We start from the raw sequence: 21,356 nt of genomic DNA, 5'->3' as shown, positions 1-21,356 counted from the left end.
TGATGACATGTTTGTGTTATAAAACTATTCCCTGTTTCTAAAAATTACAGAATAGCTAAATAAAGATACCATCAAAACGCTACACTTATGAGCAGTCTAGTAATTAGAAAATCATAGTTTTGGAATTACCTTGTGATTGTCAATCAAGTTCATCACTAAATCAATGTCTCCATGTACTGGCTGATCTTCCGCCAGCTGAGGTTCAATTTTGTATAACCAGTCAATGAGAGCTTGGAGAGCATCAGTAAATTGTCCCGAAAATAACAGGGCTTCCTCCAGTTTATTTTGCCTGAGGGGGGAAAAAAAAACCACAAAACACCACACACAAACAAAAGAATCATTTATACACTTGAAGAAAACATTTTCAGCATAAAATGATAACAACCAAGACCTTTTAATCAGTGTTTCCCTTTTTAAATAGTGAGACCATCACCCCCATCCAGTCCTCTTCCATACCATCAGTAAAGGATGCATTTCCAGTATTTTACTACTTGGGCACTCTTAACTGTCAAACAAGGTAGCCACTCTGGTTTTACTTCTACACAACAGAAGCTGTAACAGAAGCCAAAAGAATTCTCCTAAGCCTTTTTCTTATCTGCTGAACAATTAGTTTTAATATACCTTTCCACTGATTTTCCACAAATTGTATCCCACTTATCCCTTAGTTCACTCAGCATATCGTCAAGTTTCAGATTGTCATCAGCCAAGGTGGTTTTCTCTTTCAAGGAGCGTCCAGTCCTATTTGTAGTATCATACACAGAATGTTTGGCACCAAGAGACTTCTGGAATTCCTATGTATATGGAATAAAAAGAAAACACTCATATAACATTAACTGCTTACAGGTCACAGTTTATTAGTATTTGACATATTATTTGCAATGGAAATTGTAAATGTGGCTACAAGAAAACGTTAAACTTACTGCAAAATTTCTAGCCTGACAGTGCCACAGTGCACCTGACATTATATGGGGCTTGACACTAGCAGAGTCCCTGCCTTTTGTCCCCCTCTATAGCTCTGTGTCTACTGGAACAACCCCTGGAAAATCCCTCCTTCAGTGACAGCAATGATTCCTGTCCTACTGCCATATTCCTGAATTTGAGCAACAGGCTACATGGTAGTCAGAAGAATGTGAAAGAACCGTGACTTTAGGAACTCAGCAGTATTCATACTACAGTTTTACGTACTGAGATTTCAAGCCAGTGTAGAGCACCCCAAGGGATACAAAAGTCACTCTGTTTTAGCTCAGGATGGTGAAACTGGAAAACCTCCAATCACAAGCATTTAACCCTCCTAAGACTAAAGCATACTATAATTGGCAAGAATTGTATGCCAGAAATAAACAGATCCAGGCACAAGAAGCAGCCAGGTGACATTCCAGTAACCCAGTTTGGGCTGGAAGCCACAATCACAAGCAGGTTTCTGCGATCCAGCAACTCTGGAAGATGACAGTGACACAGCAGTTCCATTCACCTGACAGCTCCTTCTGTACAGAGTCACTGGAAGCTTTTCAGGGGCACAGAGGAGCACACAGAATCACAGCTCATCCGATACCGCACAGGAGTTAACCAACTGACAGGGTAAATAATTAAATAAAGAAACACTACCAAAAGACAGAAACAGTGCCACACATCAGCTTTTAAATGGTAGCAATGCATTAAGTATGTTATTTCACACCTTCATGAAATGCTAGCAGGAAATCAGTTAAGGAAAAAAATGAAAATCACAAGCTTGCTTTAGGAAACTCAGATATACAGAATCAAGTTCGGGGTTTTTTTTGGGTCACAAAATAATACTAGGCCAAAAGAGTCTGTGCTCCTTCTATTTGATGAGGTTTATTAACTACTTTATCAACTACTTAATACTCCATGCATGGCTGCCAGAGAAGGATCATACAGGAAAAACAGATTTAACAAAGGGTTGCAGACAATTCATTCTTTGAGAGACTGACTACACATACTACATACTACATCATATCTACTTTAATTTGATTTCACGGAGGTGTAATGTAGATTTTGGTTTAAGCTGCCTGAAGCAGACAGGTAAGATGAACGGAATCTCAGTAATTAAGTATTTACCTTCCTTCTAAGGAAGATGGGAACATATAGATAAAATTAGCCAGGATCATATAAATGTACTGTAATGAACATTCAGCATTAGCACAGGAATGGATTGGGTGACCTAGTAAGGGTTTTTCCATTCCTGACTTTTAAAAATGAGAAAAAAATGCTGATAAACAGACCATGAATAACCCCCAAAAGTCCCTGGCAACACACTAGATATGACTGAGAGAGAAAACACATTATCTTGGCTTTTCTCTTTCAGGGACTCTTTTTTTTTTTTGGCAGTAACAACTGGTAAAGAGTGAGTCCAAATTATTGCTTACAGCACACACAGCGCACACATTCAGTTCAGATAGCAAAATCGTTAACAAAATGGAGCAAGGAAACCTTCAAGGCTGGACAGAAAAGACAAAGACAGACACAGGGGGTATATGTGGGAGTGGAAGGAAAAGACTCAAAATACAAGGAAGGACATTGCAGTGTTGGGAGGTTTGACAGCTCATTAAAAAACAATTGAGTTGATTTCTTGGGGGGGTTGTTTGAAGTTGAAAGTCACGAAGTTCACAAAACTCCCTCTCTCACACATATTCATCTTCTTCCTCCAAACTGCCAGTTTCAATCCTAATATCCCTGTGCCACACTCCATCCCGTTCCTTAATGAGATTCAAGCAGCTACTCTCTGCAGGCATTTTATAAGAAAAGAAGCTGGTAAAAAGCTACTGAGAGAAGTGATGAGTCTGCCAATCCATGTGAGGCAGCCTCATCTCATAAAACATACTGCTGTAGATAGAAAGAACAAGTGAGACTATCAAGTTTAACATGTCAGAAAAAGGGAGGAGAATAAAGGTAGAGTCAAATCTCAGGACCTGGAAGAACCTCAAAGCATACTCACAACACGTTGACCGTACTTGTGAGGAGTTTGAACTTTACATACAGAAAAGAGAGGAGTAGAAGGAACAGAAGATTGATCAAGTCACAGAACACATGAAAGACTATCTTAACAGAAAGATTTTTTTTTTTCCCCTAAATTCCCATTGCTGACTTAAAATTCTGGCAACAGCAGCAGTACCAGAACAAACTGAAATTGCAGAGTTAGCATAACAGAATGTTAATGTAGGTTTTATCTAAAAATTTTAACAGCAAGCATAGGTAAAACTATTTTTGTTTGACCAACAGCCAACCTTCTCCTATTGAAGAAGAATATTTTTCTGGTTGATAAACAATATTTAAATCATCATGCAAACTGAGAGATGATAAAAATATAAAGCAGTCTGATGCAGTAACCAATTATTAGTATATGTGGAAAAAGTTGTCAGAGGTAAAAACAACCACCAGAAGCTACACTGAGATATGCAAATCCTTGAGGATATTGTGCAGAATGAAAACATGAAGTAAATTAAGAAAAATACAATGGACATGAAAAGTAGAAGTTAATGTATGCCAAAATGTAGAAAAACAAACGATCTTTCGATACTCTTGTCTCTGATGAAACTGCTCCAAGATAAATCTTGAATCACAGTCTGTCTCTGAAGATACTACCACTCACCCACTTGATCCTCAGTAATATATCATTCTAGGATTTTACAAAAGGAAAAGTGAAGTAAAGGCTTCTTCCATCCTTCCTTTTGCTCTGTGTCTGATAGAACTACAGAGTTTTTACATCACTATTATTATTTGCTTGAGAAGCAAGGTCTATCAGTGAGATTTTCATTTTCACCTACAGTAGCTAGTTTGTGGAAAGCTGGTCCTGGAATTTTGAATCCCATAAACAAAAACAGCCTTTGCTACTAAGTGGTGTCATTTTACTTTCTGAAGGATATCATAAATATTTCCATTTGACATAAAAAACAACTTCAAAGCAAAATACAAGATTATTTTTCAGTTTTCAGGTGGGTCTGTAGTATTAAAATGAAAATCTCAACCCAAATAACTGGATGGTAAATTTGTGGTTTAAGGACTGAATAAAGTCTGCAATAAAACCTCTTCAGATATTCCTATTCTGAGATTACTTTGTTTTTACAGCTTCCATGGTGCTGTATTATAATGTCTTTCTTCTTCATAGTGACCCATTTCCCCCCCAGATAAGATAGTGTGAAATTTTTGTTTTCACTCCCCATCAGTAACACACCACCATTTAATTTGATGCTAATAAACACTCCATTGTAGTGAAGCCACAAACCTTCTTCCTTTGCTGACTGAACAGTACAAGGTTGACAAGACTTACCTACATCTCACTGGGAACCTGGCATTTCCTCACTCACAACTCACCTTATGCTGTGCAAGCTGCATCTTTATTTTGTCAGGGTCATTTGCAATTTCAAGATCTGAGTCCAAAGATTTCTCTGACTCTTCCAGCCATTCCATAAGTTTGTGCCAGGCATCATGGAACTGCGGGAAAGTGAGATTTGCAAGAATTTAAAAATTCACTGGTTCATAAAATATTCTGAAAACATTAATTGCCGACCAGTTCTCTACAGGCCAAACAAGTACTCTGCAGACTTCAGAAAGACCTGGTGTCCTTCTGCTCCTCCGTCTCTCACACAGGACCAGCCCAACCATGGACTCAGCCTCCCCTCTCCTAGGTGAAATAGCAACCTTTTATGTACATGATCTGCACACATAGTGTGTATCTTTCAGAAACATATTGATAACTCCTATTGATGTGCTCGTCATTTAGATTCTTACATCTTACAGAGCAAGAATGGGGCTTAGCTATTGCTTATATGGGACTACAGAAATAAATCACTGGGGAAAACTCCTGTCTGGATGACTGCCCAAGATTTTCCCCGGGATGTTGACAAATGCTGTCATTAAATCAAATGCTATCTTGGTGTGCAAGGAACAGATTCTTGATCTTCCTTCCTCTCCCAACAAAAAGCGCACTTTGGGGAAGGAAGCAGGGAAAGACTAAAGATTCAACCAGATTTCACTAAATGGCATCCTTTGGGATTCGATTTTCTATGCTACCCATTTCTCTCTCTGCGTCTCTTTTGAAATTTTTTCTTGCCTGGGCTGCCTACAAATGAAAGCACAAGAAATGAGTCCAGAAACCTCAAAGCTCCTGGACCCTGTTTTGCAGGACTGGATCAGGCCTTGACACCAGCACCCTTCAGTACTCCTTTCCTGGTCTGTAGAGATAGTTGTCATCCTAAATTAATAACTTATTCTTTTCAGCTCTGTCAATGGATATAGAGATGAAATCCAGCTCATTGCAGAACACTTGCATGCATGAATGCAGAAGAGAAAATGCTGGAAAATAAATAACATTTAATTGGCTTATGGACTAATTAATTGTCCAGAGAAGTTCTTAACTCTATGAGCTGAGCAGTGGTAGCAGTGAATGTGGGAATGTGGTTTGGCTGCAAACATGACCAAATTTTGGTCATGGTCACTTGAATAAAAGCAAGCTAGAACTTTCTATTGACTTTTAAACATATTACATTCCTCTCATACATTTTGTTTCTTATCATTTATGTTTGTCTGTGAGTGGAACACAAATCCAAGGAAAAAAATGTACCCTGATGAGTAAAACTGTGTAAAAAAACCTCTAAAGGATTTTAAGGAAATAAATAGAGATACATTACCACACAGAAGATTATAGGTCTAGTAACTAACATAAGAGATTAAGGAAGTGATGACTATTAATCAGAGCACAATGTAAACGCAAGAAGAAAATACTAAGGAATACTCCCACAGATTAATGAAAAAGGTTCATCACATTCTTTAAAATATAAGGGGTTGATTGGGAAACTTCTTTTTGAGGACAGATGGCACTAGTTCACATCTGGAAGCCATACTGTAACTTTCTTCTTTCAGACTATTCTGTACTGCAGACAGAAGTCACTGCTCAGGTTGAAAATGATGCTTTCACCTCCCAAATGAAGTGCTCTATGATTGAATCACAGAAATTACTCCACTAACTCAACAGTGTCTGTCACACTAAACACAGACTTACTTGAAAGTGCTTTAAAGCATCATATTCTTCAAGAGTCTGGATGTAATTACAGCTAAGTTCAAAGAGTTGTACAACAGCTGTTGTCCGATTACCTGTTTCGCTCTTTTCCTTGCATCATCCAAAGCTCTTCCCCTTTCAACTAAGCGTTGAACTACTTTTTCCCATCGACTCTGTACACTAATCAGCAGATTCTTAATGAGGACAACATCCTGTTTCTGGCTGAAATATTTCAAATGGGTTCCAGTTTTGTCCAGCTCTATGATCTGATCTCGATGAGAATTCACTTCTGTGGCAAAAACCTTGGAAAAAGGGGAGAAAATTACTCTGGATACTACATTGCTCAAGCACTGGGTAAACACTGAAAAACACCCAGTCTGATAAAGAATGATCCAGCGAGAATGAGTATAAAATGTACTTTAAAACAAATTAAATGTTTCTCTGAATGCCAGCGTTACAGGGTTCATTTGGACATTGTTAAAGTATCTCCACAGAGTGGGAGAAAAATGTTACACATCTGTTTCTTTACATACCTTGTGTTCATCAATTTGAAACAAGACAGTGTCCAAGATAAGACTTGGCCGAGAAGCTGCAGTTAGAGTTTGCTCAGCCTGAGTAAGCCAATTGATGAAATCTTGAAGTGAGTTGTGGAACTCCATAGCTAAATTGAGGGCTTCTTCCAGTTTGGTCTGTAAAGATAGGTCATATTTTAATAACAGCTGATATTGTGCAGGGGCCTCAGCCAAGTAAACCATTTTAGGTCCGTATTTTGGAGTAAACCATTTTAGTTTAGCATTTTAAAACATTTTTCCAACTCAAAGTTTCTGACCTCTAAAATAACAGCCTGCATTTCAGCTTATTAAAGGAGATGGACAGAAGAGTAACAGTAAAATGATGTACAATAGATAAGTAGAAAATACAGCACCTAGTATCAAGATTAAAATTTCCACATTAGAACATTACATCTTCTACTACTTAATCCTAACATATGGATTTATCCATTTCAATACAAAACCTGTAGAATCTCAGAAATTCAAGGTGGCAGTGCACTTGGAAGAGCCTCGAAGAGGCTTCTCTTGCACTAAACAAAGAATAAGTTTGCCTAGACCACTTCTTTTTAATAAAGCCCAATTTTCATTTTGGTTGCCTGAACTGAGATGCACTTCAAACACAGAATTTTTGTTGATCATGAGATCACAGTCAGAAATTTTCAAACAATTGCAACGCTGGCCTAACTCAGCACTTACAGCTTCCTGGAAGAAGGCGCTCATGTTGGGTATTAATTAGTTTGACATTATTACACTATACAGCTACCTTAAGAGACACCAGCATTCTTACTTTAAAATATAACTAAGTTGTGAATTAAATATTTGTGCTTCATACACATCAGGGCTGTACATAAAGTTCTTCTGTTTGTAATTATTTATATTCTTCATTGTGTGATTGAGGCAGAACAAATGGACTATACTTCGTGAAGGAATGAAAGCAAAATGAAATTAATAACAAGAACACGTATGTTGCATATCAGTGAAATCATGCCATTGATCTGCGTTAGAACAGAAGGTAGTCACTTGAAGTAAGTGGCAGAAGGCCAAGCATTTGGGAAATTTAAGAAAAAAATGGATGAAAGCTAGGAAAATTAATGAAGCAATTCTGTACTGAGAAGGGGGTAAATTTGAATGATCAAATAATCTTATTCACTCTCTTATTACTCTCTGTAATAAAAAACAGAAAAGCCCTCATCCTACTAAATGAGCATTATCAGTATAAATTAACATATTTCTGTGGAACAGACTTGTATCATTCCCACCCATCCTCCCCCCCAATTATAATCAACTTCTTGAATCCCATTTTTCCCAGTACTTTCTAAACAAACGAATGAATTCTGCGTAACTATCTCTACAATTGATTTTCAATCTAGAAGATCAAGCAAGTATGCATGCATAAAATCACTGAACATTAACGTCCTTAAATACATGATTTACACTTCTATTTTTATGTAAAAATACGTACTTTTCTTTCACCGAGCTTTGTTTGTACCGATTCCCATTTTTCTTTTAAGTTATTTATGTCCTGCTCAACATTTGTTTCAGCAGACTCTGGGCATCTTGCAAGCATCTGCTGGCCTTTCTGCATTAGACACTTGTATGTCTCTTCTTTGGCTTCAAAGGCAGCACAAAGTTCCTAAATAAAGCAAGCACAAAAAAATAAGTCAGGTAGAAATTTAATACTCTCTACAAATACTATTATGATATTTATTCCTCCCCCAACATTTAGCAGGTATGATTAAGACTAATAAAAGAAACATATGTAATTCATAAAAAGCCAAATGAGCAAAGAAAGGGCCCAGTTCTCCAGGAAATGAGAACTTGTACTGTCTGTCAGACATTTTCTCTGAGATCTGAAGCCTGGCAAAGAAAGTACTATGCACTTAATGCACAAGATTTGCTACAACTTGGTTGGTTTAAAGTCCATGTGTAGCTGACACACACAAAGCGTCAGCATTATACAGTGCGCTGAAAGCCCAGACCTACCCCAATATGCCTTCAAAAGTGGGTGGAACAACTTGGGAGGGCTGCTTTATTGGACAGTCTCTTTTGTTTTGCCCGTGTATTCATTCACTGGCTAGGCAAGAGCACTGAAGAAATTTTACACAGAAGAAGAAAGCCAGGAGAATAACGGTAACGGCTGTTTTACCTCCTAATTATTCTACTAAATATTCTTCTTTAACTATGTTAAAGATAAGGTGGAAAGGGGCATGTTCAATATTGTAACAGACCATCCAAAAACCATTAATATCAAAAAAGTTGCTGCAGACTCCCAAATGAGGAACATCTTCCAGGAAATGAGAAATAATTGTCTTGCAAACAGAAGGAAAAAGACTTTTCCTCTGATTCCCAGGACAAGAACCCAAACCCCACATTTTCTTTGGGTTAAGAGATCCTGCACACAGGGCTGTACCTGAGCACAGAGGAGAGCAAAGCAGGAAGCAGGTTCAGCCACGAGCTAAGGCTTTAAGAGGACACAAAGCTCCCTTGTTTTCTTTCTGAGGACTATGAGAAGTGGTGCCATCTAGCCTGCTTCCTCTGACATTCTCAGCCTCCCCACAACATTTCTGGTTTCCAGAACTCCCCAAAACATCTTATTTTACAGTAGCACAAGAACCTCTCCAAAGTAAACCCAAGGAGTGCGGCACAGGTGAGTCACAGCGAGGCACAAGTGGCCCCAGACACTGGGGCTGGGCTCAGCCTAAGACAGGGGCTCAACACAAATGGTTAATTCAGCAGTACGGTCATGCTCTGAAGAGGGCAAGAGCAGTTAAAGTTATTTTAAAGGAGGAACTGAGAGAAATGATTGTTTTAAGAAAAGGAGAGGGATGTTCTGAGCAGTGCTGGGACAGCCAGAGGCATTTTTTTTAAGACCCTTTCCTGTTGCTGTCCTGTAATGTCTCTTCATATCTTTTGTTCTCCTGAAGCTGCCTTAGTGGGAGACGCTGCCCAATCTCAGCTCCATTCACGAGCTGATTATGGTTAAGGGCTCTTTTATTTATATCTGTAGAAACAGATTTTATACTCAAGAAAACAGTTCACAGTGTTATTTCAAAGAGAAACAAATCAAAGTGCAAAACTTTCTTCTTCAGGCACAAACTAATGCAGGTTCTATCACTTAGGGGCAAGTTTGAATTTAGAATAGTACTCAACATGACAAGTGGCTTTAACAAAGGGAAAAAAAAAAAAAGAGAATTTACACACATCTGCACAGATGAACTGAGATCTACCTGAACTGAAATCAAGTCCTACTTTTTAAGGGTTATATACATTAAAGGATAACAAGTCAATGTCTGCAGTTACATGAAGGCCCACAGCATAGTAACAATCTGTTAAGACATCCACATACAGTTAGGAAATTATTGTATAGAATACATATTACTGGGGACACATTCACATTTGTTACAACTATAACGCTACATTCAGGTTAAAGATTCTTTAATCAATCTGTAAGGAAAGTAAGTATAAAAAAATGTGTAGAGTAGAAGAATCCGTGGAAAATATTTTGGTCTTGATCTGAGCTTAAGTCCAGGATGAAAAATGGAAAGAGCTCCACTGGCCCTCATGGAATCATGATTTTGCCCCACCCACACCGGAGAGAGAGAAAAGGAAAAACAAAAAGGTTTGTTTGTTTGTTTCCCTTTAAGACAAAAAGAGAATGATTGGGGGGATGATCAAAATCACAAGTTTATTTCTGTATTTTGTCTAAATTTCCTGTCATAACTGACTTTAAAACTTTACTTTCCTTCTCAAAAATAGTTATTGGTAAATTTTAGAGGAAAAAAGAAAAAAAACCTGCCCTGCCCCATATTGGTGGGCAATGACCTTCAGCATCATTCCGAAATGAAATATGATTTTAAAATCTATGACAATGCAGTATTCTAATGGAAACAGTGTCAGGCATATTCAAGTTCAAGGACAGTTCAGTAAATATCACTGTTACATCTGAGCCAGGAGGTCAGGAGTTTAGATCACTGGGTTTAGACTTATATCCTGGCCTAACAGCACAGCACGATTTTACATAAATATAGTACTATGAACTACCTTCCTTTGAGGTAGGTGATCAAGCTTAAGTGTCTCTTTTCAAGCTCTGTGGTTGTACAGGGCCATAAAAATCCACAGAAAGTTTCTTAAAGAGAAAGGAAGGGAAGGAAGAGAATAATTCAGGCATTCTGATCAGCTTGCCATTTCTAATGGAAGTAGAGTCTCTGTATTAGGCAGTAGTCCTTATTACATCTGTACTAATGATGACTTTAATGTCAGCTGTGGTTAGATAAAGAATAAAGGATCAAGTTTTTTAATTCAAGGTCCAATTAATGTAGATCACTTTGAGGTTCACTTTCATATCTTAGAAGCAGCATAAATGTAGTCATGGGGACAGAAGGGAAAACAAAAATAGGAATCGCTGAAAAATCTGCAAACACTTTCTGTTTTTCTTTCTGAGACTAGGGATGCAAAAGTTCTTTTATTTCCCTCTCGGCACTACTAATGGTTCAGCTTTGGGCATCTCCCAAGCGACTACTTTTCCTACACTGAAAATAACAGTGTTGTTTTGAAGGCTATTAAAATGTTTTAAGATACTGCACAGACATTGTGATACATAGAACATTCTCTGTATTTACCATAAACACTCTTGAAAGATAGTTAGTCCTGAAATGCAATTTGCAAAACATTCTAATACTGATCCTTACCATATGGGTATTAAGCTGCTCTCTTGCTGTTTCTGGTAAGCCTCCAACAGGTTTTGATGCCAACAGCTGACGTTCAGTGTCTGTCAGCCATTGCTGCAGATCTTCAACTTCACCATGGAAACCTTGGGCCTAAAGGATACCATATCATTTTAGAGCTCACTTAAATGTTCTTTGTTCTAAAACCTGCTCAGATCCAGAAGTATAATGGCAACATATTTAACCAGATACTTGCAATAATCAAAGGGAAAAAAAAAAAAACAAAACAAACCAAAACAACACAAAAAAAACACACACAAAGGAAAAAAACAACCTGAAATTTAAACTAGCTCAAAAAACATGGAAATCTTGAAAGCAGGCTAGAGGAGAACTGTGATATCAATGCTTTCCCTGAATAATACACCTATACAGAAATTTCACCCCTTAAAAATACATAGGTCAAAAGCTGAAGTCTTAATTCAGCACTATAAAAGCCAGTGGCCAGCTGTGAAAGATACAGTTGGATTCAAACTTTCTCCAAATTCAGCAGTGTTTGCGTTATGGTTTTGATTTAGGGCAACTTCTAATAATTTATCTATGTACTTCATGTAAAAAGACACTTTTTTCTGAGTTATCTCTTTATTTGATCATTTCCTGTTCACCTGGATCAAGGCACTGTCCAGCTGCTGTTTCCTTTGCTCTGTTTTTTCCAACACATTTTGCCAGCGCTGATTCAGGAGTTCCAACTTGCTCCGTAAATTACTTGCTTCTTCAACAGCACTTGATTCCATCAGGTCATTTCCTGCTTTCTTAACTGCTTCCACTGTAGACTGATGAGCTAAAACATCATTTTGTAGCACCTACAATTATAACACAGTATTAGGATTGGCCATGTTGATACCTTATTGAATTAAAGCAATCACAGCAACCAAGCTACTTCTAATCTAGTGACAAGGCAACAGTTTAACATCAGCACATGTATTAGCAAATAAAGCAAATAACCAAGGTCTCTTCAGCTAAAAGCAGTAACAGACCATTCTGCTAAAATGTTACATTTTATTTTACATCTTGGAAGAAAAATATATTCCTTCTGAATACACATATTTCTGAAATTACGAAAGGTTTCTCGTAGCGCTAGTTAAGAACTATTTCTTCGCTTTCTTTCATTTGCTACATACTTCATTTGGATTTTTCTTTGTTTTTGAGAGTAAGGTGTGGAAACAGTGCTTGTGGAGCAGTAGTCTGAGAAGAGAGAGAGGAACAAGAATACTATGTGCCACCCAACTGCTGCGATGTCTTTTCTGATAATACGACAAGTCACAAGTAGCCTTGTATGCAAAACACACATCACATTCGCTTTAATTCTTCTAAGCTAAGGACTGGAAGAGATTGTTTATTTTATTTTCCTAACATGGTGAAAAAAAGAGATATTCACAGAAGCAGATACATCCTATCACTTCCTTCCTGCTGAAGCTCACTAAGAACAACTTTCCAAAGTTATTCAAGAGATGGATGTTTTTACAGGCTACCACAGGATGCACTACTGCGTGATCTTTCTAACCTATAAACTCTGTTTTACGAAAAGGAAGTAGACTCGTTCATGTGTTTGCTGAACTCCTTTGGCACTGAAGGTAGATGAAGTCATAAATGATGTGTGGATGCTTCTTCAGTAGTAAAACACTTCTGTTTGATAACAATATAAAAGGTTCACGGAGCAGAAGCTATGTTTGTAATTTGTTTTTTTTTTTAAGGGCCTGTTTATAACAGTAGTCACACAGGGCACGTGGATATTTTCCTCTGCTCAAGTTCCAGCTCACCACACAAAACGCTTGAAGCCGCATAGCTGCATTAACACAAACAATGAAAATGCCTTAATTATCCGTGTACTGTCAATTTAAATCAATTCTAAGACCAAAACCAACTCTGAATACTTTTCACATCATATGCAGGCCAAAAATTAAATGGCAGATTTAAAGGAAAGGAGAGGATTTTTGAGATTACATTGAAATAAATCTTCAGGCCTAGAAAGAACACATCATCATGAACAGCACAGAGTCACACAAAGTGGTAGAGAAGATCACAGAATCACAGAATGTGAGCGATTGGAAGGTACCTCGAAAGATCACCTAGTCCAATCCCCCTGCTGGAGCAGGAACACCTAGGTGAGGTTACACAGGAAGGCGTCCAGGCAGGTCTTGAATGCCTCCAGAGTAGGAGACTCCACAACCTCCCTGGGCAGCCTGTTCCAGTGTTCTTTCACCCTCACTGTGAAGAAGTTTCCTCTCAAATTTAAGTGGAACCTTTTGTGTTCCAGTTTGTACCCACTACCCCTTGCCCTATCATTGGCTGTCACCGAGAAGAGCCTGGCTCCATTCTCATGACACTCACCCTTTATACATTTGTAAACATTAATGAGGTCACCCCTCAGTCTCCTCCAAGCTAAAGAGACCCAGCTCCCTCAGCCTTTCCTCATAAGGGAGATGCTCCACGCCCTTAATCATCTTTGTTGCCCTACGCTGGACTCTCTCCAGCAGTTCCCTGTCCTTCTGGAACTGAGGGGCCCAGAACTGGACACAATATTCCAGGTGTGGTCTCACCAGGGCAGAGTAGAGGGGAAGGAGAACCTCTCTGGACCTACTAACCACCTCCCTTCTAATACACCCCAGGATGCCATTGGCCTTCCTGGCCACAAGGGCACAGTGCTGGCTCATGCTCATCCTGCTGTCCACCAGGACCCCCAGGGCCCTTTTCCCTACACTGCTCTCTAATAGGTCATTCCCCAACTTATACTGGAACCTGGGGTTGTTCCTACCCAGATGCAAGACTCCACACTTGCCCTTGTTATATTTCATTAAATTTTTCCCTGCCCAACTCTCCAGCCTCTCCAGGTCTCACTGGATGGCAGCACAGCCTTCTGGCCTATCAGCCACTCCTCCCAGCTTCGTGTCATCAGCAAACTTGCTGATAGCTCACTCTGTTCCCTCATCCAAATAACTGATGAATATATTGAATAATACTGGTCCCAGTACTGGCCCTTGAGGGACTCCACTACATACAGGCCTCCAACTAGACTCCACCCCATTGACCATGACTCTCTGGCTTCTTCCCTTCAGTCAGTTCGCAGTCCACCTCACTACCCGTTCATCCAGACCACACTCACTCAATTTAGCTGTGAGGATGCTGTGGGAGACTGTGTCAAATGCCGTACTCAAGTCAAGGTAGACCACGTCTACTGCTCTACCATCATCCCTCCATCTTGTTATGTCCTCATAAAAGTCAATGAGGTTGGTCAAGCACGACTTCCCCTTGGTGAAGCCATGCTGATTACCCCTAATGACCCTCTTATCCCTAATATGCCTTGAGATGGCACCAAGGATAAGTCGTTCCATCACTTTCCTGGGGATGGAGGTGAGGCTGACCCGTCTATAGTTATACGGGTCCTCCCTCTTGCCCTTTTTGAAGACTGGAGTAACACTTGCTTTCCTCCAGTCCTCAGGCACTTCTCCCGTTTTGCAAGACTTGGCAAAAATGATGGAAAGCGGTCCAGCAATGACCTCAGCCAGCTCCCTCAGCACCCACGGGTGCATCCCATCCAGACCCATGGATTTATGGATGTCCAGACTGCCTAATTGCTCCCTAACCCAGTCCTCATCAACCGACGCAAACTCCTCCATTGTCCTGCCTTCCTCTGGGGCCTCAGCGGTACGGGGCTCCTCAGGACAGCTTCCAGAAGAGTAGACAGAGACAAAGGCAGCATTCAGTAACTTTGCCTTCTCTGTATCTTCTGTCACCAGGACACCCACCTCGTTCATCAGTGGGCCTACATGGCCTCTGGTGTTAGTTTTATCTGCCACGTATTTGAAAAAGCTCTTCCTGCTGTCCTTGACCCCTCTTGCCAGGTTTAATTCTAAGGAGGCCTTAGCTTTCCTAGTTGCCTCCCTACACCCTCTGACAACAGCCTTATATTCTCCCCAAGTGGCCAGCCCCTCCTTCCATGATCTATAAACTCTCCTCTTCCACTTGAGCTTACCCAGCAGTTCCCTGTTTAACTACGCAGGTCTCCTGGCTCCCTTCCCTGACTTTCTATGTGTCAGAATGTTCTGATCTTGAGCTTGGTAGAAGCAGTCCCTGAACACTAACCAACTATCTTGGGCCCCTTTACCTTCAAGCAGCCTTGCCCATGTGATTTCCCTAGCAATGGCCTGAAAAGGCCAAAGTTTGCCCTTCTGAAATCCAGGGTTGCAATTCTGCTTGCTATCCTGCTCCTACCACATGAGATCCTGAACTCCACCATCTTATGGTCGCTGCAACCAAGGCAGCTGTCAACCTTTACCGCTTCAACCAGACCCTCCTTGTTAGTGAGGATGAGGCCCAGCAGTGCATCTCTTCTAGTCGGCTCCTCCACCCTTTGCATCAGAAAGTTATCATCAAGGCACCGGAGGAACCTCCTAGACTGTGGCTGGCCAGCCGAGTAGTCCTTCCAACAAACATCAGGGAAGTTAAAATCCCCCACCACAACCTCTAGCTCTTGGGAGATATTCTTCAAAATAAAGGCATGATGGAATCATTCTTCCATGGGCTCCAAAGTCACAACAGGCAGTAAAAATACTAAAACAAAAAACCAAAAAATTAACCCTACACTCTATGTAACAAAGAGAATAAGATGGGGGCATGGATACCCCTAAAATTTGCAGAGACTTTCAGAGAAACATTCTCGCTGTTAGTTGGACCCAACTGAAATACCATTTTGCAGGATTCAGAACAATAAATCACTGTTTCCTGAGAACAAATAAACAAGTACAAGAGATGTATAACACTCGTGCATTTTGTGAGACCTACCCTAAACAAGTTTACTCCTTCAGGGAGAGCAGCAGGTTTAATAACTTTTGAGTTCCCTGGGTCAAATGAAGGTGAAATAAAGGTGGAAATTTGGGTGAGCTGCTCTTTTTTTTGGTTAAAATTTATGCCACTTGCATGGCATATGCAGGAAGGAAAGAATACAGAGGGGTAAGAGGAAAGACATCAGTTATTCCAAGCCTGCGTTTCAGCTACAATCTGCATCTTGAAAATCTCTATAGGGAATTATTTATCAAGTGCTAAATTTTACTACAAGACTCATCACTAAGATAAACATCAAAAGAACATTTCAGTTAATACACATTATAATTACATACATGGTGTTTGGCAAGTTCAATTTCAATAGCCTTGGGGTCTCCACCCACAGGTTTCTGTTCATTCAGCAAGTCCTCTGTATGCGTCAGCCACGTCAGTAACTCATCCAGGGCGTGCTGGAACTGCCCCAAGGCTAACAAGGCACCTTCCAGCTTGTGCTATAGTAAAAATAAAATTAATAATACAATGATTTCACAATGCTATTGAATTGGCTTATATTACCATTAGTCACCATAATCCAGAGTGGAGTACATGCATATGATAGCACAAAAACTAGGGAGAAACAGTTATCCAACACAAACAGCTACTTTATAGTTAGAGCTGAGTGAGCAATTCCCTTGTAAAGCCTTACATTCCAGGCCTAAATTCCTGACCTTCGAAGATCCCATGTAACCAGAGCAGAATCAGACATGACAGCAGTTTTTCATCACTTAAAACATAATTTCAATATAAATGCCATTTGCGCATGATCTTTGTCATGAAATTATTCAATTTAGAAAAAAATACACTTCAAACCACTGCATCTTTAAATCTTTCACTTTGATAATTTAAGGAAAGAGCAGTGGAAGAGTTTAATATTAAGGGATTTAAGAAACTAAACCCAAACCAACCAGCACCTTTATTAGTTTTGCACATATAAACATGTTTTCAGCTGTTACTTAAGATGTCATCAAATAACCAAAGTGAAATAATAATGATTCAACATGGCACTGCTGACAGAGGAAATGACAAAAAATACTGCTAAGGGTTTAAAAACCACAAAACCAACTTGGTAAACTGTAAAATTCAAATTCTATTATATGTGGTTCTGTAATTTCCAGAATAAAAGGAATAACTGCAAATTAATACAAACATTATACATAACGACAAGCTTTTCTCAAAGTCATGAATAAAGCCCCCATCTTCAAGTTTATTTACCTGTCTATTTATAATTTTTTCTTCTAGGCTGTCCCACATTAGTTTGAGCTCTGAGAGAGGGTCTTGAACAGTGTGCTTGTCACTCTCTTCTGTTACCTTCTTCAGCAGTAATTCTGCCTGATGGTTCAATCTTTCCATTTCTATCTGTTGCTGATAAGCTTCTGTCTTAAATTGCTACGGTGAATAGAAAAAGAAATACAACTAAACATATCACAAGCAACAACCTTATTGAATATGGCATAGTACAGCAATATTTACAATACTAATGCATCACTGTCAACTCTCATAAATTTGAGGGTTTGTTTTCCATGGTCAAAATGCTTTTAAGACACTAATAACCAGATAATCCCAGCTAACTGAAAATATGCAACAAATCTTACTATTCTAGCAGATATTGCTAACTGTGACAAGTGGGTGATAAAGATGCCCAATAGGAAAACATTCTCTAATGATCTCCCTGGTCTGTAAAACAGGTAGAACATATCCGGAGTAACTTCTAGATCTTGTGGTTCAGATAGAATTATTCTTCAAAAGAGCTGAAAAGCAAATTTTTTTAGTAGAACATCCTCTTGTACACACAACTTGTGCAGCAGTCTGAATACAACTTGCATATGCATGTTCTTCTGAACTATGTGAGATTATGGTTCATTTGAAGTTATAACATAAAATAGATGAACAACCTCCTCACAGCCAAAAAAGAATGTACGAGTGAGCAACAAAACCAAGGACATTCCCTGTTCATTACACATCCCTGTTTTTTATATAGAGCATAACAGCCTAGAACAGCCTAGAACAGGTGAGAAGCATGATCAGCCATAGATCCATACAGACAGGTTTCTAAATTAGCCTGAAATTTTGATTTTCATCTTAATGATGTATTGGGAATGTTATGATCTGTGTGAGCATTTAGATAAAGCCTGTAATGGCAGAAGTGAATCTCTGGAGACATTTTCTTGGGGCCTCAAGGAAACTGTTCATGACAGAAACCAGAAAATGTAAAGGTCACAGTGAAAGAACCCTGTACCTAATAACCTTATAGCCTTTGAAAGAAAAGGTATGCTATTAGAAGTATTTGTGGGCTATCAGAACATAGTCGCAAAATAAAATGTAGATTTTAAAATGAAAAACATTTTAAAATGAAAAGTTTGCAATTAAATGTTATTTGAAATTTTCATACAGGTTTTTTTTTTTTTCTTTTTAACCAGAAATTGAAAATGAAAATTGCTTTTTACTCCTCAAAACTACCAAACAACACAGAAAAATGCAGACAGGTTAAAATAGAAATTAAATAAATTGCTAGTTCATACCTTAAGTTCCTCGGTTTGCTGCTTCACTGTCTCCAGATCTGTTCCAACTGGGGACATAGATGCTAACTTGCTGCCAGCAATGTCTACCCAGTCAAATATTGCCTGAAAATCACAGTATGAAATTCAAGCATTAGAAGAGAAATGGCACCTGTTTGAAAACTGTATTAAGTAAAATACCTGTTTTGGTTTTTTTTACTCCAGAGAACAATATTGCTGTGCTTTCTGAAAGGAAATACCTTTCTTCAGCGAAACCTGGATTTCTTTACAATACAAGGGATCAAATATTAACTAAAGTATTTCATGTAAACGTTACAAGAATGTACATGCTGCAAGACTGAACTTCTATTAGCAGCAATATTCTGCCAGTACTATTCAAGCTGAGTAGCACTCTAATTCTTGAATTAGAAAGCTCAGAAAATAGCAACAAGTGAGTATACTGATCTGTGTTCTGTTCCTTTCAGGTCACATAAATATGTCATAACTTCAACCCATCTATCATATGAAGTACTAAATATCACAAGAAAAAGTGAGCAGGATTACCATGAATTTGTGTGGTATCAAAAAACCTCTGATCTCATCAATAAACAAGGGGACATTAATTTTGAATCTAAACATAGTGCAATATGTGAACTACATGAAGAACCCAACAGATCTATTCACTAATGCAAAAAAAACCCCCAAACAAACAAACAAACACCCCCCAAAACACAAACAGAATTAACCCTGAGAGAAAGTATCTGCCTACTGAAGAAAATACTCACTATAATCAGAGTGATACATCATTTGTACCCCACCCAATCACAGGACATTTTTAAACACAACCACATTAAATCCTATTGACTCAGGTTTGAGGTAGGTGTATCACACCATCTTACCTGAAGCCCATCTTGATACTGCACAGCTGCCTGCATGGCTTCAACAAGCTTGTCCACCCGTTCTTTCCAGGTTTTGTTTAAGGCATCCCAGGCAGAATTCAGCTGCAAGTTAAGTGCAATTTACTCCAACAGATAAAAGAATTTTACTGCTGTATAATGTGCATTCGCTAATTATTCACTGATCAATAATACCAATAAACTAAGCATAAATAGTTCATATTCATTCCATATGAACACTCTTGTTCTCCCTATCACGGTATAGTTTCCTTTAGAATACACTAGAGGTTCTGCAGTATAAAAGCTGTAAACTTCAATAGTGGTTATTGCATATTTTTATTAACACAGGGATTATAGTTAATAAAGGAGATATTATTATTAAATCATTTGGAGTTGCATTGTTATAATAAAGGTAGCTTAAAAGAAATGTACATTGCTGAACATCTGAAAACTTAGAGAGTAGTTTGTAGTGATTCAAACAGGACTGTCTCAGCTTTCTCACAGCATAAACCAGATATCTGAAATTTATTCTAGCATTAATTTCAAAAAGTAGCCATCTACCTTATTAATACATGAGTATTTTTACAAAAATTTTAACACATAACCAATAAAATAAAATTGTCTGTACATTCTAATCTAATCTGAGTCAAGGCTCATTTACCTGAAAGGTAAACCTTACTTTACCACAAAGGCTTCTGGGGTGTTTCAGTTTTGTCACAACATTTTTATTTTCAAAATTTGGTTGGGCTGGGGAGGATATACCAATTTCAGATGAACAAGCAGATAACACAACAGATTTCAGCATCTGCATTTCCCATACCTCATCTATACTCTTGTTGACAATAGGTTTGTCAGGCTCTCCACAAGCAGCTCTAAGCTCAGAGCCAAGGCTCACAACTGCTTCTAGTTCTTCTTGTAGTCCATCAATTTCTTCTTTAACAGCCTACAAAGAGAAAAAAATCCAACACTGCTAATGCTATATTTAATAACATACATACAGCTTGCTTTCAAGAGAGAACATGGCAGGATTCCACCTTTGTTTTCTTTAAAGTCACTTGCACTTAGAATTAGATGCTTAAAATATAAGAATCCCTTTGCAGCCCCAGAGTGAAATCAACTGACATCAGTCTGAATTATATTAATGGCTTATGATGTCATTTTGCATGAGACAGAAAAAATAAACAGGAAGTTTTAAATTACATTTCTTTAATCAGACTGTTTTCTTTTTCAGAGGTTACCATTCAACTTTCAAATCTTTAACTATCAGCATAAATAATTACAGGCTTTGAGCATAATACATCTGTATACCTTTCATTTAGATGTTACGTGTTACTCAGGGAATCTAAGGTATGCGTAACTTTTAAAGTCTCAGTGACGCTTACTATATACATGTTTATAAACAGATATGTAAATATAATGACAGGCACATGTTGCATGCTCACTGCAATTAAGCACTGATACATGTTATTTACCATAGACTCTTGAGATACCATTATAGTGAACTTCTATACAATTATCCCTCTTGGTCTCTAGAAAAATATTGTCCTGTGGTATTTCATAGTAATTCAGTCTTTTCTCTGCCTACTGTTAATAAAATACTTCAAGTCAACAAAATACTTTCTACTGACCTCAGTAGCCTCTTGCTGTTGCTTCACTACAGACGGGTCAACTCCAGGTCCCTCCAGTTCTCGAACGAAGTCCTGAGTATCTTTAATAGTAGCTACAAGAGCCATATGATCACACCAAAATTTTTCAGCCAGTTCCATTACATCCAGCAATTTGGCCTCCCTTTCCTCCGTCAAAGTCTGGATGTCTCCCCAAATGAGGACCATTTGGTCTAGTTTATCCTGAACAGCTAA

General features: G+C 38.6%; 1 protein-coding gene across 22 annotated transcripts in view; it reads right to left on the bottom strand.

The window, feature by feature from the left end:
- The window catches only part of DST (dystonin), a 306,806-nt gene that overhangs the window by 25,858 nt on the left and 259,592 nt on the right, over positions 1–21,356 (bottom strand). For 21 of the 22 annotated variants that reach the window (XM_082047199.1, XM_082047216.1, XM_082047213.1 and 18 more), the window contains 14 exons: positions 21,126–21,352; positions 20,318–20,440; positions 19,501–19,602; positions 18,626–18,727; positions 17,319–17,492; positions 16,403–16,558; positions 11,891–12,088; positions 11,253–11,381; positions 8,027–8,197; positions 6,547–6,702; positions 6,109–6,315; positions 4,330–4,449; positions 622–791; positions 130–289 (listed from right to left, as the gene is read on the bottom strand). In XM_082047199.1, coding sequence (XP_081903325.1) covers positions 130–289; positions 622–791; positions 4,330–4,449; positions 6,109–6,315; positions 6,547–6,702; positions 8,027–8,197; positions 11,253–11,381; positions 11,891–12,088; positions 16,403–16,558; positions 17,319–17,492; positions 18,626–18,727; positions 19,501–19,602; positions 20,318–20,440; positions 21,126–21,352 — 2,195 coding nt within the window. Of the gene's footprint in view, positions 1–129; positions 290–621; positions 792–4,329; positions 4,450–5,112; positions 5,311–6,108; positions 6,316–6,546; positions 6,703–8,026; positions 8,198–11,252; positions 11,382–11,890; positions 12,089–16,402; positions 16,559–17,318; positions 17,493–18,625; positions 18,728–19,500; positions 19,603–20,317; positions 20,441–21,125; positions 21,353–21,356 lie in introns of those variants that run through there. The other variant, XR_014183507.1, reaches the window with a different exon arrangement.

Source organism: Streptopelia decaocto, assembly GCF_964273445.1.
Source record: "Streptopelia decaocto genome assembly, chromosome: 3".
In the NCBI taxonomy this organism is placed as follows: Eukaryota; Metazoa; Chordata; class Aves; order Columbiformes; family Columbidae; genus Streptopelia; species Streptopelia decaocto.
Note: the sequence above shows the minus strand (reverse complement) of the source record. Positions and strands in the feature narration are given on the sequence as shown.